Below are 14,619 nucleotides of genomic sequence, written 5' to 3'. Positions count from 1 at the left end.
CGGGGTGCAGGCGCGGGGCGCAGGGTGCAAGCGGGTGCAGGTGCGGGGTGCAGGCAGGTGCGGGGCACAGGCAGGTGCGGGGTGCAGGGCGCGGGGTGCAGGGTGCAGGCGGGTGCAGGTGCGGGTGCAGGCAGGTGAGGGCTTGGGCGTGGGCCGGGGCGGGTGGGCACCAGGTAGGAGCGGCCTCATTCTGGTTGCACTGCTTGCTCCGAGCAGGACCTGGAGCAGAAAATGAAAGTGGTGGAGAATCTGCAGGATGACTTCGACTTCAACTACAAAACACTCAAGAGCCAGGGAGGCAAGTGGCCACGGTGGAGCGCCAGCCCTGAGATGGGCTTTCTCTTTGCTTAGACTTTGAGGGGTGCAGCGCTCAGTGGGGCCTTTGCTTTGCTCTTTGCTTTGTTTTGGTTTTTGAGACAGGGTCTCCTGTGTAACATTGCTGGCCTTGAACTTGGGGTGACCCCCTTGCCTCAGCCCCTGAGAGCTGGGGTCCTGCCTGTGGCTGGCGGCAGGGCACTGGGGCTCAGTGGGGTGTCGTCTCCTGGCAGATGTGCAGGACCTGAATGGCAATAGCCAGGCCGCCACACGGCAGAAGATGCAGCAGCTGGAGCAGATGCTGACGGCGCTGGACCAGATGCGCAGGGTGCGCCCTGGTGGGTCGGGGGCGGCGCAGGGTGCTGGCTAGAGACCGCACTGACTCGCCCACCGCTGGATTTCCCAGAGCATCGTGAGTGAGCTGGCAGGGCTGCTGTCGGCCATGGAGTACGTACAGAAGACGCTCACGGATGAGGAGCTGGCTGATTGGAAGCGGCGGCAGCAGATCGCGTGCATCGGGGGGCCCCCCAACATCTGCCTGGACCGCCTGGAAAACTGGTGAGGCGCACTGGGCCAACCCATCTCAGCAGGTGCCTTCTGGTGTTTGGGGATGGGGTGACCTTCAATCTGCTCCCAGGGTCCTCTGACCTATCCCTCTGTGCAGGGCTTGGCGCCATTTTTCTGGGCAGCCCCTCCTAGCGACTCAAAATCTTGAGAGAGATCAAAAACAAAAAGGAGGGCCGTGGAGATAGCTCAGTGGCATAAGCTCCTGCCTGGCAAGCACAAGGTCCTGAGTTCAATTCCGGGACCAAAAGAAAAAAGCTTGAAAGGCAAAGTAAACACCTTTTGTAGCCCAGTACTGCCTTCTGCACCCCATGCGCTGAGAGGGTTCAAGTGATGCTGCGCGTGCAGCTGGTGTCTCAGTTACTCTTTTCTCGTTGCCGGGACAAAATTCCTGACACCCAAAATTAAAGAAGGAGAGGTTTATTTAGCTCACAGCTTGTGGACGTTTTAGTCCGTATTTGGCTGGCTCCGTGGGAGGGTGGCACGTGACAGCCGGCAGCCATTCAAGGTGGCAGGAAGCAGCAGAGAACAGGGAGGGCAGCAGCTGCTGTAGCTGGCCAGCCTCTCCCTCCTCACATCGTGGTGCAGATCGTCCACCCAGGGCGGGCGCGCACCCAGACCCAGCATCCCAGCCTGGGGTCGTTAATCAGTCACAGACTGTGGAGGCTGCCTCGTCGCTGCCCGAGGCTCTGTGGGGCAGCGAGCCACGGACATAACGCCAGCAGAACAAAGCCCCGTGCGCTTTCCGGGGCGCCAGCGGGATCCACTCCTGCACACAGCTGCCAGCTGAGCGGCCAGTGTGTCCTGCAGGATAACCTCGCTGGCAGAGTCGCAGCTGCAGACCCGGCAGCAGATAAAGAAGCTGGAGGAGCTGCAGCAGAAGGTGTCCTACAAGGGCGACCCCATCGTGCAGCACCGGCCCATGCTGGAGGAGAGGATCGTGGAGCTGTTCAGAAACTTAATGAAGAGGTGCCCGAGCGCTCCCCGGCCCGCGCGTTCAGTTACAGTGTGGGGTTCGGTCCTCTTGAGGCGGGGTCTCGCTGGGCACCCAGGCTGGCCTCAGCCCCTGGGCGTCCTCCTGCCTTGGCCTCTTGAGAGCTGGGGTCACAAGTGTGCACCAGGATGCACAGGTTCCTGTGCCTCACTTGAAAAAGGAGAGATGCTGCCCTGAAGCAAGAGGCTGGCTCATGGGGACGGGGTGGGGGCGACCCAGTGACGCGCTGTCCCCGCAGTGCCTTCGTGGTGGAGCGGCAGCCCTGCATGCCCATGCACCCCGACCGGCCCCTGGTCATCAAGACCGGCGTGCAGTTCACCACCAAAGTCAGGTGGGCCCATGCCGCACTCGGCGTTTCTCTGGGGACACTCGGGGATGGTGTAGGGCACCTTCCTTGGTTTTGGAGCTGAGACTTTGCTCTGTGGCCCCGGCCTGACTTTGAGCTCTGGCTCTGGGGAGTGACCCCAAAGAGCTAGGACCCCCAGTGTGGCCATGACCTTGGCTCTGGCTGCTCTGTGACGCTCCCTCATGTCCAAGCTGAGTGGAGCTTAGAGGCGGGGAGCGGGACCCAGTGGGAGCAAAGCCTCTGTTTTCTGCTGCCAGCCACAGAAAGCCCCTGAGAGAGGGGCATCAGGCTCCTCACCTGTCCTCTGGTCGGGCAGGAGAGGAGCCTCAGAGCTGTGGAGCCGCCCCCAGTGGAGGTCTCTAAGCCATGGGTCCCTAAGCCGTGGGGGTCCCTAGGCCGTGGGGTCCCTAGGCCGTGGGGTCCCTAGGCGGCTTTGCTCGTCTCGGGCTGTTGCAGCCTCACACCCGCGGCAGGGCCTTCTCGGGTCTTCAGCCCTGCAGGGCTGCAAAAGCTGCGCTGCGCTGGCCGAGCCGGCTGTGGCCGTGGCAGGGTCTGGGGTCGGGCATCTGGGCTGGGTGTGCTCCTGCACCCTGAGCTGGGTTTTCTTACCTTTCCCAGGCTGCTGGTCAAGTTCCCGGAGTTAAATTATCAGCTAAAAATTAAAGTGTGCATCGACAAGTAAGTGTCCCCTGGTAGAAAGGCTGTGTTTCACAGACAAGGGGTAAGGGACGGGGCCAGCAGGCACCCTTCGGCCTCTGGGGCTGGCTCCTCTTGGGGGCCGTGTCTCGGGCGTGGACTGCAGGTGTGCTTGTCCTGGCAGCCCTCCCTTTGTCTCTAGCTTTCTTTACTGATTTTTTTTTTTTTTAACTTGTAAACACCATTTATGCAGATGACCCACAGTGGGGGTCAGAAAAGGGTGGAGCCGTGTGGTTCCAGGCCTGGGCTGTAGCTTGGGGGGCAGAGCGCAAGTCCTGGGTTCCAATCCCAGCGCACCAGGGCAAGAGGCGCGCTGTGTCCGGGCACTTAGCGGTTGCTGCTGCTGTGTACTGCTCAGTTCAGGATGTGCACAGCCTTTGGGGAAGTAGGGAAACACCATGCGGCCGCCCCAGGGGACGCAAAGGCCCCGATGTCCCCATGTCCTGAGTGCGGAGTGAGTCTTAATGAAGTCGAGGGAGTTGGTGGAGCTGGTGGATTTACAGATCAGTAGGAGAGACTTGGGAGGCGAGGCAGGAGGGTCCTGGGAGCTGGAGGCCACCTGGACTGCATGCTGAGACTGTGCCTCAAAAAGAGAAGGATCCGTAACCTTAGTTACGCGTTAGCTAAAAACAGGAAAGAGATTTCATAATGAGCAGCAGAAATAAAAAAACTATTGTGCTAACTTCAATGGCTGCTTTAGGGTCTGTCGGGAGAAGCCTGCGGTTGTGTGGGGAGAAGCAGTTCACAAAGCGATGTAGTATCTCCTGGCCTGCGAAGGGTCACTTCGCTCTGGAGATGTTCAATCTTCAGGATTCTTCAGAATGTATAAAGTGCTTTCCAAGTGTCAGCTTAGCTGAAAAAAAGCAAGGATAGCAAACCAATTTCCCGTTTTGTTTTGTTACTTCTTGTGATCTCACCGTGTAGCCCAGGCTGGCCTTGAGCTCCCTGTGGCCCTCCTGCCTCAGCCTCCCGATACCGGGAGCACAGGCCTGCCCCCCCACCCAGCCAGTGTACTATTAGATTTAAAATGTTGGTGGTAAAGTAAAAGTGCCTCACACACCGTCTGCTGTGGTGCTTGTGTCGGAGTCGGCGGCTCCGGGGCCTTGTGTGTGTGAGCTGTTACACAACAAGTTTCCAGAGCTTTTCGTCTTGCAAAACCGAACCTTTCCTGACCAAAAGACTATTCCTCATTTCCCTTTTCTTGTACAATGTGGCAGCTACCATTGTATTTAAAAAGAAACCAAAAGTTGTTTGTTTTTTTTTTTTGAGTCCTGGGGATTGAACTTGGCCTTGCACGCCAGCCAGTGCTCTGCCTGGACTCTCCTGTCCCTGCTCCTCGAGACAGTGTGTTGCCAGACTGCCCGGGCCAGCCTGTGATCCTCCTGCCTCAGCCTCCTGAATAGGTGGATGACAGCGAGCAGGGGCCTGGCTCCAAAGCTGGTTGGTTTTTTGGGTTTTGGGGACTTTTGGCTGTTTGAGACAGGGTCTCACTGTGCAGTCCACACTGGTTTCAAACTCACGGCAGCCCTCCTGCCTCAGCCTCCCAAGAGCTGGGATAGCAGGTGTGTGCCGTGTGGCCAGCTCAGGCTGCAAAGTGCAGCAGGTGGGACGCCGCCCTCAGAATGACTTCGGATCATTAGTTTTCCTCCGTGAAGTCACGTGGAATGCACTACTTAATACTAGCTGCCATCCTAAAAGTGTAGACGCACGAACAGAAGTGGAGAACTTTTCAAAAGGTGCGCAAAATACTACAGAAGGTAAACACCTAGAAATGCGCCGGTACGGGGCCGGCGGGGATAGCTCAGTGGACTGAGCACCTGCGTAGGCAAGCACAGGGACCAGGGTTTGAGATCCACTCCCCCAGGGGCACTGGGCCGGCCAGCAGAGACCAGGCGTGGTGGGCAACCCCAGCACTCAGGAGGCTGAAACAGGAGGGTCACTCCAAGTCCAAGAGTGAGACCCTGTACCAAACACATAAGAAAAAGAACAAGAGAAGAAGCAGCGTGCCTAAATGAGGAGAAAAAAGCCAGGCTGAGAAGAGAGGCCCCTCGGGAAGGATCTTTCCTGCTGTGTCAGGCGAAGGCCTCCAGCTGGGCACAGTGCCTGTCATCTGGCCCTCGGAGGCTGAGGCAGTCCGGGCTCCACAGTGCGGCCCTGGCTCAGAAAGCCAAGAAAGAGTACAGGCGATGACGTTACGGGTTCCCCCGTGCGGTCTCGTGCCCAGCAGCGGTGACACCGCCTGGCTTACTGACCGCGCCTCTCCTCCGCAGGGACTCGGGCGATGTGGCGGCTCTGCGCGGGTAAGTCCTGCTGCGGCTCTGGCGTGGGTGCTGGGAGGCTGGGCTCCGGGTCTGCGCCGCGCAGTCACCCTGGCTGCTGTCCCCACACAGGTCCCGCAAGTTCAACATCCTGGGCACCAACACGAAAGTGATGAACATGGAGGAGTCCAACAACGGCAGCCTCTCGGCCGAATTCAAGCACCTGGTGAGCGCGGGCCCGGCCGTCCTGCCTCTCCGCGGGCCCAGGGCGGCTGGTGACACGCGCTGTCTCTTCTTGCAGACGCTGAGGGAGCAGAGGTGTGGGAACGGGGGCCGCGCCAACTGTGATGTGAGTGCCGCTGGGGCGTGGGGGGCCCGAGGGCGGGGGGCTGCCCACAGAGGTGGGGTGGCCGCCGGGGCGTGGGGGGCCCGAGGGCGGGGGGCTGCCCACAGAGGTGGGGTGGCCGCCGGGGCGTGGGGGGCCCGAGGGCGGGGGGCTGCCCACAGAGGTGGGGTGGCCGCCGGGGCGTGGGGGGCCCGAGGGCGGGGGGCCCGAGGAGGGGGTGGGGGTGGGCGTTGGGGCGGCTGCCCTGCGTCCGGCTGCGGCCAGTGCGAAGTCGCCGAGGGCCGAGGTGCCTGGCTGCCTCGGTCTCTAGGGGCAGGACGCCCTGGGTACAGGCCAGGTGGCTGGTTCCCTGTGGAGCGGCACCTGTGTTCACATGGGACAGCACTGTCCTCACCCAAGGCTTTTCGGGCTGCAGTTTTGTCGAACCCATTTCCTCACTGCAGTGGCAGAGGGTGTTGGTGGAGTAAGTGTGGGTTAACCCTTAGCCCCAGTCCTCGCGCGCACATGGCATATGTGTAATCTCAGCCTTGAGAGGCTGAGGCAGGAGGATCACTAGAGCTCGAGGCCAAACTGGGCTACATAGTGAGACACTGTCTCAGAAACGCAAAGCAAAACAAAAACTTCCTTGTTCTTTCTCCCACATGTATCTGTCATCAGCCAGAGATTCAGATTATTGGTTTCCTAGTGTCAGGAAAGAACTTAAGGGCCAGGGAGATAGCTCAGTAGGGCCCGAGTTCAGTCCCTGGTTCTGCCAAAAAAAAAAAAAAAAAAAAATTTAAAAATCAACGCATGTGACCTCAAAATAGTTTTCAGTCATTTTTAAAAATTTCAGTGCAGGGTATGGGGGCGCAGGCCTGTACTGCAGCCCTCTGGAGGCTGAGGCAGAAGGATCATTGCAAGTTTGAGAGCAGCCTGGGCTACAGAGTGTGCGCGCAAGGCTGGCTGAGCTGCAGAGTGAGACTCTGTCTCAAAAAGTAAATAGATAGCCATTCCCTGGGTGGGGTGCGCCACCCAGCACAGCAGGGCTGACAGAAATCCTTGCGGAAGCGCAGCAGCAAATAACGACCAAAGTCTAGGACCAGAGTCCCAGAAGTCTGACTTGGAGCTCTGGATGCCACCCAGACAGGTCTTACCCACGCTGTATGGAGAACTGGTAGTCCTGCAGAGGAACACTATACAGCCATGAAGAGTAATGCAGAGCAGGAACCCAGTCAGTTACCTGGGCTCATTTCGCAGCGAGACAGGAGCCCCAAGGGGTGAGCTGTGTGAGTCACCAATGCCAGAAAGTAACAAACCCAGAACCATTCAGAGCAACAGCTGTGCAAGTCACTAAGAAAAGCTGGGGGTGACAATCCCCAGAGACAGAGTCACAGGTCACAGGGTGGGGCCGCAGCATGAGGCCCGCCAGGCTTGGTCCCTGGCGCACGGGGCAGAGCAGGGGGACCTGGATGGGCTGCCTGCTTGGGGGCCGCTGTGCTCTCTGAGGACACGCCCGCCCTGCCGCAGGCCTCCCTGATCGTGACCGAGGAGCTGCACCTGATCACCTTCGAGACCGAGGTCTACCACCAGGGCCTCAAGATTGACCTGGAGGTGTGCAGGCGGGCGAGGGGCGGCTGTGGGAGGGTCTCCCCTTGGAGAGGCGGTGGCGACTGCGGGGGCACACCCGTTCCTTTCCCCAAGACATCTGTGGTGCCCCCACCCGGGAACAGCCCCCACATGCCCGAGGTGCCCTTGCAGGTGTTGACAAGGCTGCCTCGTAAGGTTGGGGCAGGACAGCCAGTAGCCGCGGCCTTCAGTGTGTGGAGTCCTGGCCCTGACTGTGGGCCCTCTAGCTTCCGTGCTGGAAATTAACGTAGACTGGAGCGGGGCGTGGCTGCACACGCCTGTCAGCCAGCACCTGGAAGGCTGAGGCAGGAGGGTCCTCATGCGCTCAAGCCTAGCCTGAGGAGACGCACAATGAGACCCCATCTCAGGAAGGAAGGGAGGAAGCCAAGTCTTCAGTGGCTGACCCTGGAGTTTCGGAGCGCACCTCCGGGGTCTCCTGAGGGGGGCGTCAGGCTGGGAGAGCCTTGAGCCAGCACAGTTCCCCTGGGTGTCCTGTGTCCCTGGCCACCAGCCAGGCTAGGACTTGGGCACTGACCTGGACCGTGTGCCTGCAGACCCACTCGCTGCCGGTCGTGGTGATCTCCAACATCTGCCAGATGCCCAACGCCTGGGCATCCATCCTGTGGTACAACATGCTGACCAACAACCCCAAGGTGAGGCTGTGCCCGCCGCACCCACCCCATGCCCGTCTGCCTGGCGCCGCAGCTCCACCCACTCTCCCTCCCTGCTGCAGAACGTGAACTTCTTCACCAAGCCCCCGATCGGGACCTGGGACCAGGTGGCCGAGGTGCTGAGCTGGCAGTTCTCCTCCACCACCAAGCGCGGCCTGAGCATCGAGCAGCTGACCACGCTGGCCGAGAAGCTCCTAGGTGACAGCGGCCTTGCCACTGCGCCTCCCCGCCCTCCTCGGCCCTGGCGGCCCGCTGCGCTTAGGACTCTAGAATGTGCGGCAGTCCTCCTGCCTCAGCCTCTAGGGCCTGTCAAGGCTCCGCTCTGTGCCTCACTTAGTCTAATAATAGCCTTAAAAAAAACAAAAAGCAAGCCAGGTGTGGTTCATGAAGAAAGCCGGGAGGCGGAAGCAGGAGGATGGAAAGTTTAAGCCCAGCTCAGGCAGTTTAGCAGCTTAAGCAAGTTCATGTCCGAGAATAAAAGTAAAGGCCGGGATCTGCGCTCAGTGCCCAGGGTGCAGTCCTGAGTACCACACACACAAAGGAGATGCAGAGCTGGGCACAGTGGTGCATGCGGGTCACTCCAGCCCGCCTGGAGGCTGAGGCAGGAGGGTTGAGAGGTCGGGGCCGGAGTCAAGCCGGGGCCCACTGGGAAGTGTCCTCACGTTCTTTTTCCCTCAGGACCAGGCGTGAACTACTCGGGGTGTCAGATCACGTGGGCAAAGTTCTGCAAGGTAGGTGAAGGCGCAGCCCCTTGGGGCGCAGGGCCCGCGTGGGTGGCCGGCCAGCGGTGACGCCCCTGTCCCCGCGCAGGAGAACATGGCAGGCAAGGGCTTCTCCTTCTGGGTGTGGCTGGACAACATCATCGACCTGGTGAAGAAGTACATCCTGGCGCTGTGGAACGAGGGGTAGGCCCGCTGGGCGGCGGCGGTGGAGGGGACACGCCGGCCCTGCCTGCGCCCCTGACCCTGCCGCCCCGCGCCAGGTACATCATGGGCTTCATCAGCAAGGAGCGGGAGCGCGCCATCCTCAGCACCAAGCCGCCCGGCACCTTCCTGCTGCGCTTCAGCGAGAGCAGCAAGGAGGGCGGCGTCACCTTCACCTGGGTGGAGAAGGACATAAGCGGTGAGCGCCCCCTGGCGGGCCTGGGCTCGTCCACTCACCATTGGCCGCGTGCACAGCGGCTGCCTGCTGGGCAGCCTTTGGAGGGCAGCGCACACCTGTCCTCCCAGCGCTCCGGAGGCCGTGGCAGGAGGGTCTCTGTGCGAGGCTGAGGCCAGCCTGGGCCACCTAGTGAGCTGGAGGCCAGCCTGGGCCACCTAGTGAGCTCGAGGCCAGCCTGGGCCACCTAGTGAGCTGGAGGCCAGCCTGGGACACCTAGTGAGCTGGAGGCCAGCCTGGGACACCTAGTGAGCTGGAGGCCAGCCTGGGCCACCTAGTGAGCTCGAGGCCAGCCTGGGACACCTAGTGAGCTGGAGGCCAGCCTGGGACACCTAGTGAGCTGGAGGCCAGCCTGGGACACCTAGTGAGCTCGAGGCCAGCCTGGGACACCTAGTGAGCTCGAGGCCAGCCAGGGCCACCTAGTGAGAAAGCAAACCGAAGAAGCCACCCCAGACCTTCCCATGCGGCTGGCCCCTGGCATCCGTCTTGCCCCGGTTTTCTCCAAGCTGACCCAGCAGCCCGTTGTCCTTTCTTCCAGGCAAAACTCAGATCCAGTCGGTGGAGCCCTACACCAAGCAACAGCTGAACAACATGTCATTTGCGGAGATCATCATGGGCTATAAGATCATGGATGCCACCAACATCCTGGTGTCCCCACTGGTCTACTTGTACCCGGACATCCCCAAGGAGGAGGCCTTCGGGAAGTACTGCCGGCCCGAGAGCCAGGAGCACCCGGAAGCAGACCCAGGTAGTTGTTGGCTTTCCGTTTGCGGCACTACTTCTTGGGAAAAAGTTGGGTAGTGCAGGGTCCACGGAGGGGCGCAGACACGGTGCTGCACACCTGGAGAGGCGTGCTGGGAGGGCCTGTGCTGGGCCCAGGCTGCAGGGGCGCGCACGCACGGCCCGGTGAGCCAGTGGGCCCAGGCTGCAGGGGGCGCGCACGCACGGCCGGGTGAGCCAGTGGGCCCAGGCTGCAGGGGCGCGCACGCATGGCCCGGTGAGCCAGTAGGGCTCCGCCAGCGCCTGCCTGTCCAGCCAGTCCTCCCGGCTTCTGTCTGCAACACAGCGCCCCTTTGGGCTCAGCTTCTCAGGAGGGAGGGCAGGACGGGTCGAGACCTGCAGCTGCCGCCTGTCCCCAGCCTCTGTTCTGGCTCTGTGTTTGCCCTCATGGCAGGAGACTTTCGCCCACTTCCTGTGGGGTCCTTATCTCTCCACGCACCTTGCTTTCAGTTAGGGGCTCTGTTTATCGGCTTGCACGGCCTATTCCTGCTCTGGAGGACGAGTGCAAGGCCCCAGGAGGAGGGCCCTTGCCGCAGGGACAGCCCTGGTGCCCAGCAGGTGTGGGTGGCAAGAAGGGAACATGTGCCCGCACAAGGTGCTTGCCCGTTGGGGCTCCTTGTGAGCGGGAGCAGGGTGCTTCCTGTCTGCCTGGGTGGCAAGTGCTTCCTGCTGCAAGCTCGTTGGCAGCTCCAGGAGCTGCCCCGCCCCCGCCCCAGCCTTCCCCAGTGCCCAGGTCCCTGCCCCCTGCCCCCAGCCAGGCTGCGCCTGTCCGCTGTGCTGCCTTCCTTCTGTCCCCAGTGTTCTATCCTGGCCAGGCTGTTGTCCCCATCTGTGGAGAGGGACTCCTCTGTCCAGTCGGGGCCCGAGTGGGTAGATTTGTGTGACCTGGGACCCTGCCTCTGCAGTCTCTTCTGCTTCTCAGCCATGTGGGTCAGTTTCCCGGCCCGTGCAGGCCTTGGTGGCCCTCAACAGCCTGCTTCTCAGTGCCTCCTCACACCTACATCCACACTGTGACTCGGTTTTCCCAGAAGTCCCATGCTTCACTGCTGTACTTTTGTCTGTCGCCGTTCACGGGCCTGCAACTTAGATTCAGCTCGGAAACCCATCTGTCTCCACCCCTCATTCTGGGCCCTGCTTGTACGCTTGCGATTGGTATTGGGTACACTGCCTCTTAAAGTATACCTTCGTTTTTCCTTTGCTTTTTTGTTTTATTTTTTAAGATATAATTTATTTATTTGCTACAGGTCTTGCTCTGCAGCTTGAACTCATAGCGTTTCTCCTGTCTCAGCCTCCCCAGCACTGGGATTACAGGCGTGTGCCACCGTGCCCCGTTTCAGTGGCCAGGGCCAGCACAGCGCGGGCTACTGGGTGTTAAGCCTGGGTCCTTGTGCTCACTTTGGCAGCACATATACTAAAATTGGAACCTGGATCCTTGCTCTTGCCAGGCAGGTGCTTAGACCACTGAGCTATCTCCCCAGCCCTCCTTTGGTTTTTGACACAAGGTTTCACTGTGGAGCCCAGGCTGGCGTTAGACTCACAGGGATCCTCCTGCCTCAGCCCCGAGTACTGGAATCACCACACCTGGCAACTTTTTGCTTTCTTTTTTAAATTTTTTGTTTTGAGACAGGGTCTCACCAAGTTGCTAAATTGCCCAGGCTGGGCTGGAACTTGGTCTCCCTCCTGCCTCAGCCTCCTGGAGTGCCGGAAGCACAGGCAGGACTGCGTCTGTGTGGTGCCTTCCTCCATCCATCCAGGTGCTAGGGGACAGGAGTGAAGACCCTTATCTGTCCACGTGTGCTCCTTCGGGTTCCAGCTTGGTAGCATTGGGGTGGGACAGCATGTCAGGTCCACGCGGGGCCAGGGTGGAGGCCCCAGTGCCTGGAGCCATTAGACGTCCACAGGGTCAAAGGAAAGGGCGGGCACGGGCCAGTGGGGACAGGTGTCTGTAGCTTGGGCGCTGGGAAGCTGTGGAAAGGCGAGCTGCCAGTGCACACCAGGCGGCTGGGTGGGGCTCATGGCCCCACCAGTGAGCGCGGCGTTTTCCTTGCAGGTGCCGCCCCATACCTGAAGACCAAGTTCATCTGTGTGACCCCGTAAGTGGCTCCCCTTCCCGCTGTCACCTGCACTGCGTCCTAAGCCTCCATCCCGGAAGCAGGGGGTGGAGCGCCTGGAGCAGCTGTGTGTACAAGCCTGAGGCTCTCTGATTCTGTTAGCCTGGAGCCCGACAGCACGCGCGTGCATGTGTGCGTGTGCGTGCATGCATGCATGTGCGTGCATGCGTGTCTCCCTCCACTGTGTCTTGTCAACCCGGCCCCTCCTGCGCCCCCGTTTCCACAGAACGACCTGCAGCAATACCATTGACCTGCCGATGTCCCCCCGCACTCTAGATTCCTTGATGCAGTTTGGAAATAACAGTGAAGGTGCCGAGCCCTCGGCAGGAGGGCAGTTCGGTGAGTGCGCCTCCATCCCCACTGGGGTTCTGGCCTGCACACAGTGTTGTGACTGAAGAGCAGGAGCCACCCCTTGCACAGGAGCAGCGAGGTCAGGTTTTGGCTTGAGGCAGGTCTTGCAGGTCTTGTGGCCCAGGCTGGCCTCAGTCGCATTGCCATCCTCCTGCCTCAGCCTCCTGAGTGCTGGGCTGACGGGCACCACCACACCTGGCTGTGGAGGGGCTCCGGAGCGTGCTCCCCAGTGGGAGCAGAACATGAGGGTGGAGGGTAAATTTCCTACCGCCCCATCAAATACAGGAGATCTCCCAGCGTGTAAGGAAATATATTTATGTAGTCTTAGAAATGTGGTGGGCTTTTGATGTCCCAACCTTGGGGCCAGAGACACTTCAGGCACCTACAGTCCCATGTAGCCAGGTGGCTGTCACATGGGGCAGCATCAGATCCTTCTGTGGTTGAGGGAACCAGGATGAGTCAGGGTGGGTGGGAGACCCAGTCCTTCCTGGGACCAAGGCCTTGTTGGGAACATGGGAGTCTGGGCCTTTGTGTGACTCAGGCTGGCCTCAAGCGCCGAGATCCTCCTGCCTCGGCCTCCTGCGTGCTGGGATTGCAGGCGCGCATCCCAGGCCCTGTGTGGAAGTCTGGCTGGCTGCACCCTGCAGGGTCAGGGGCTGATGCGCTGTTGCTCTTCCTCAGAGACCCTCACGTTTGACATGGAGCTGACCTCGGAGTGTGCTACCTCGCCCATGTGAGCCGTGCGAGGATCCGTGAGGAGGCGGAAGCAGCCCGCCCTCCATGCCCTCGAGCTGTCAGACCCCAGAGCATCTCCTCGCCTTGTGGTTCCAGATTTTTTTCACTCTCCTACTTCTGCTATCTTTGAGCATCTGGCACTTTCTGAGACTGATGCAGCCACGGGGTGGTGCGGGTGACAAGCTCGTTACCTCCCAGGCTGTGCCCAGACTGCAGCAGGGACATGGCGGTGGCCATGAGACCAGAGGAGTGTGCCAGTGCTGCTGCTGGCCCCGCGCTCCTCCCTCCCTCCCTCCCTCCCTCCCTCCTGGCTGCTCCTTCGGGTTTGTCATTCGCCAAGTGCCTCCGGTGGCGGCTGCTTCCGCCTGTGTCCCTTGGAGCTGGGCCTCGGGTGCCTGCTGCTGCACCTTGCCTTCCCGTTAGCTCGCTGGTGTCCAGGTAGAGGCCACAGTGTCCACCCTGGGTTCCTTGTGAATGGAAAGTGGCCAAGGGCAAAAGGACTGGGACACCCTCCCCGCCCTTCAAAGGAGACAGACTGCTCCCGCAGAGCCGGCCCTTGGGGACCCGGAAGCCAAGCTGGGTGCAGCTTGGGTTTCTAGCTAGAGCGGCTCCAGTGGGCTCGCCTTCCTGGGCGCTGCCCAGCCACCTTTGCCCCGAGGCTTCTCCCCAACTCTGCCAGCCAGAGCCCCTCAGCCCCTGTCACTTGGCTTTGGTTCCACCTGGCATGTCCTGTCCTGGTTGTGCTTTAGGAATCCCCGTGCCAGCATCTCTGGGAGGGCAAGGCCGATGCCATTAGGGACGCGGGGCCCAGTGTGTGGCCCTGCTCAGACTGCACCCCTTCCTCTCACACCTGAGGAGCCCCAGGGTCCAGCAGACGCTGGCCCGGCTTGAGGGCCAGGCGCACCCCTCCCGTGTCCCCATGGTCAGCACGTTACTGTGCGCCAGGGACACAACCGTGGGCGAGGAGAGCTGAGGCGTGGCTGGCCCTGTCCTCGTGCTGTTTCTGGGCCAGGAGGGGCGCCCGGGAGCTGCAGTGGCAAGGGAAGGAGCCTGCCCGGCCTTAGGTCGCCACAGGTGCGTTTGCAGGTGACCTCGCGCAGGGCCTGAGAGGAGTGGGGAGCACAGTCCCAGCGGCTCCCCTGCTGTGCGCGTCCAGCCGGCTGCTTCTGCGCTGTGGTCTGTAAGCTGCTGCCCGGCTGCCTTGATTCCACTGTACACTTCCTTGTGTAAAAATTTATATTATTGTGTTTTGTTTTTTTTTTTTGTATATTGCTGTATCTAATTTCCAGAAATAAAAGTTATACGGAACCATCAGACAGCCTGCCGGCCTGTTTGCACTGTGTGCATGCGAGCCCTTTAACTGGCCAGTGGGACAGTGCCTTGGGCGCCAGCAGGGGTCGCCCTAGCTGCCAGCCTCCTGGTGAGGGGTCCGGGAGCGGCTGGGGTCACTGTCCCCTGCGCCCTGTGGGGTCCGATAAGCCCCCACACGGATGCAGACCCCATGAGGCCCTGCCCCTCCCCTTTATCAGCCTCCGCCTGCGCCAGGCCCTGGAAACTCGGAGCCCCGCCCCCTCCCGCACCCCACGGCCCTGGAGGCGGAGATAGGCCGCCCCTTGCTTCCTTTGGGGAGCTGACGGCTGCGAGGCCTGCTTTGCTCCTCCCGGCCGGGCCCCTTGCTCTCCAGCTTTG

The 14,619-nt window shown here is 60.9% G+C and overlaps 1 protein-coding gene across 4 annotated transcripts in view; it reads left to right on the top strand.

The window, feature by feature from the left end:
• Stat3 (signal transducer and activator of transcription 3) overlaps positions 1 to 14,233 on the top strand; it is a 34,138-nt gene extending 19,905 nt beyond the window's left edge. Inside the window, exons 6-24 of one of the 4 annotated variants that reach the window (XM_023718011.1) lie at positions 217 to 298; positions 549 to 643; positions 722 to 873; positions 1,690 to 1,848; positions 2,112 to 2,204; positions 2,838 to 2,897; positions 5,186 to 5,215; positions 5,306 to 5,399; positions 5,475 to 5,522; positions 7,026 to 7,109; positions 7,679 to 7,777; positions 7,858 to 7,993; positions 8,474 to 8,526; positions 8,606 to 8,700; positions 8,778 to 8,917; positions 9,492 to 9,701; positions 11,784 to 11,826; positions 12,121 to 12,183; positions 12,877 to 14,233. In XM_023718011.1, the coding sequence (XP_023573779.1) occupies positions 217 to 298; positions 549 to 643; positions 722 to 873; positions 1,690 to 1,848; positions 2,112 to 2,204; positions 2,838 to 2,897; positions 5,186 to 5,215; positions 5,306 to 5,399; positions 5,475 to 5,522; positions 7,026 to 7,109; positions 7,679 to 7,777; positions 7,858 to 7,993; positions 8,474 to 8,526; positions 8,606 to 8,700; positions 8,778 to 8,917; positions 9,492 to 9,701; positions 11,784 to 11,826; positions 12,121 to 12,145 (1,698 nt within the window). In that variant the 3' untranslated portion in view covers positions 12,146 to 12,183; positions 12,877 to 14,233. Of the gene's footprint in view, positions 1 to 216; positions 299 to 548; positions 644 to 721; positions 874 to 1,689; positions 1,849 to 2,111; positions 2,205 to 2,837; positions 2,898 to 5,185; positions 5,216 to 5,305; positions 5,400 to 5,474; positions 5,523 to 7,025; positions 7,110 to 7,678; positions 7,778 to 7,857; positions 7,994 to 8,473; positions 8,527 to 8,605; positions 8,701 to 8,777; positions 8,918 to 9,491; positions 9,705 to 11,783; positions 11,827 to 12,070; positions 12,184 to 12,876 lie in introns of all 4 variants that reach the window. The other 3 variants (XM_004633777.2, XM_004633778.2, XM_004633776.2) reach the window with 3 other exon arrangements.
• The last annotated feature ends 386 nt before the right edge of the window (positions 14,234 to 14,619 follow it).

Source organism: Octodon degus, unplaced genomic scaffold, assembly GCF_000260255.1.
Source record: "Octodon degus isolate 3935 unplaced genomic scaffold, OctDeg1.0 scaffold00056, whole genome shotgun sequence".
Taxonomy (NCBI): domain Eukaryota; kingdom Metazoa; phylum Chordata; class Mammalia; order Rodentia; family Octodontidae; genus Octodon; species Octodon degus.
Note: the sequence above shows the minus strand (reverse complement) of the source record. Positions and strands in the feature narration are given on the sequence as shown.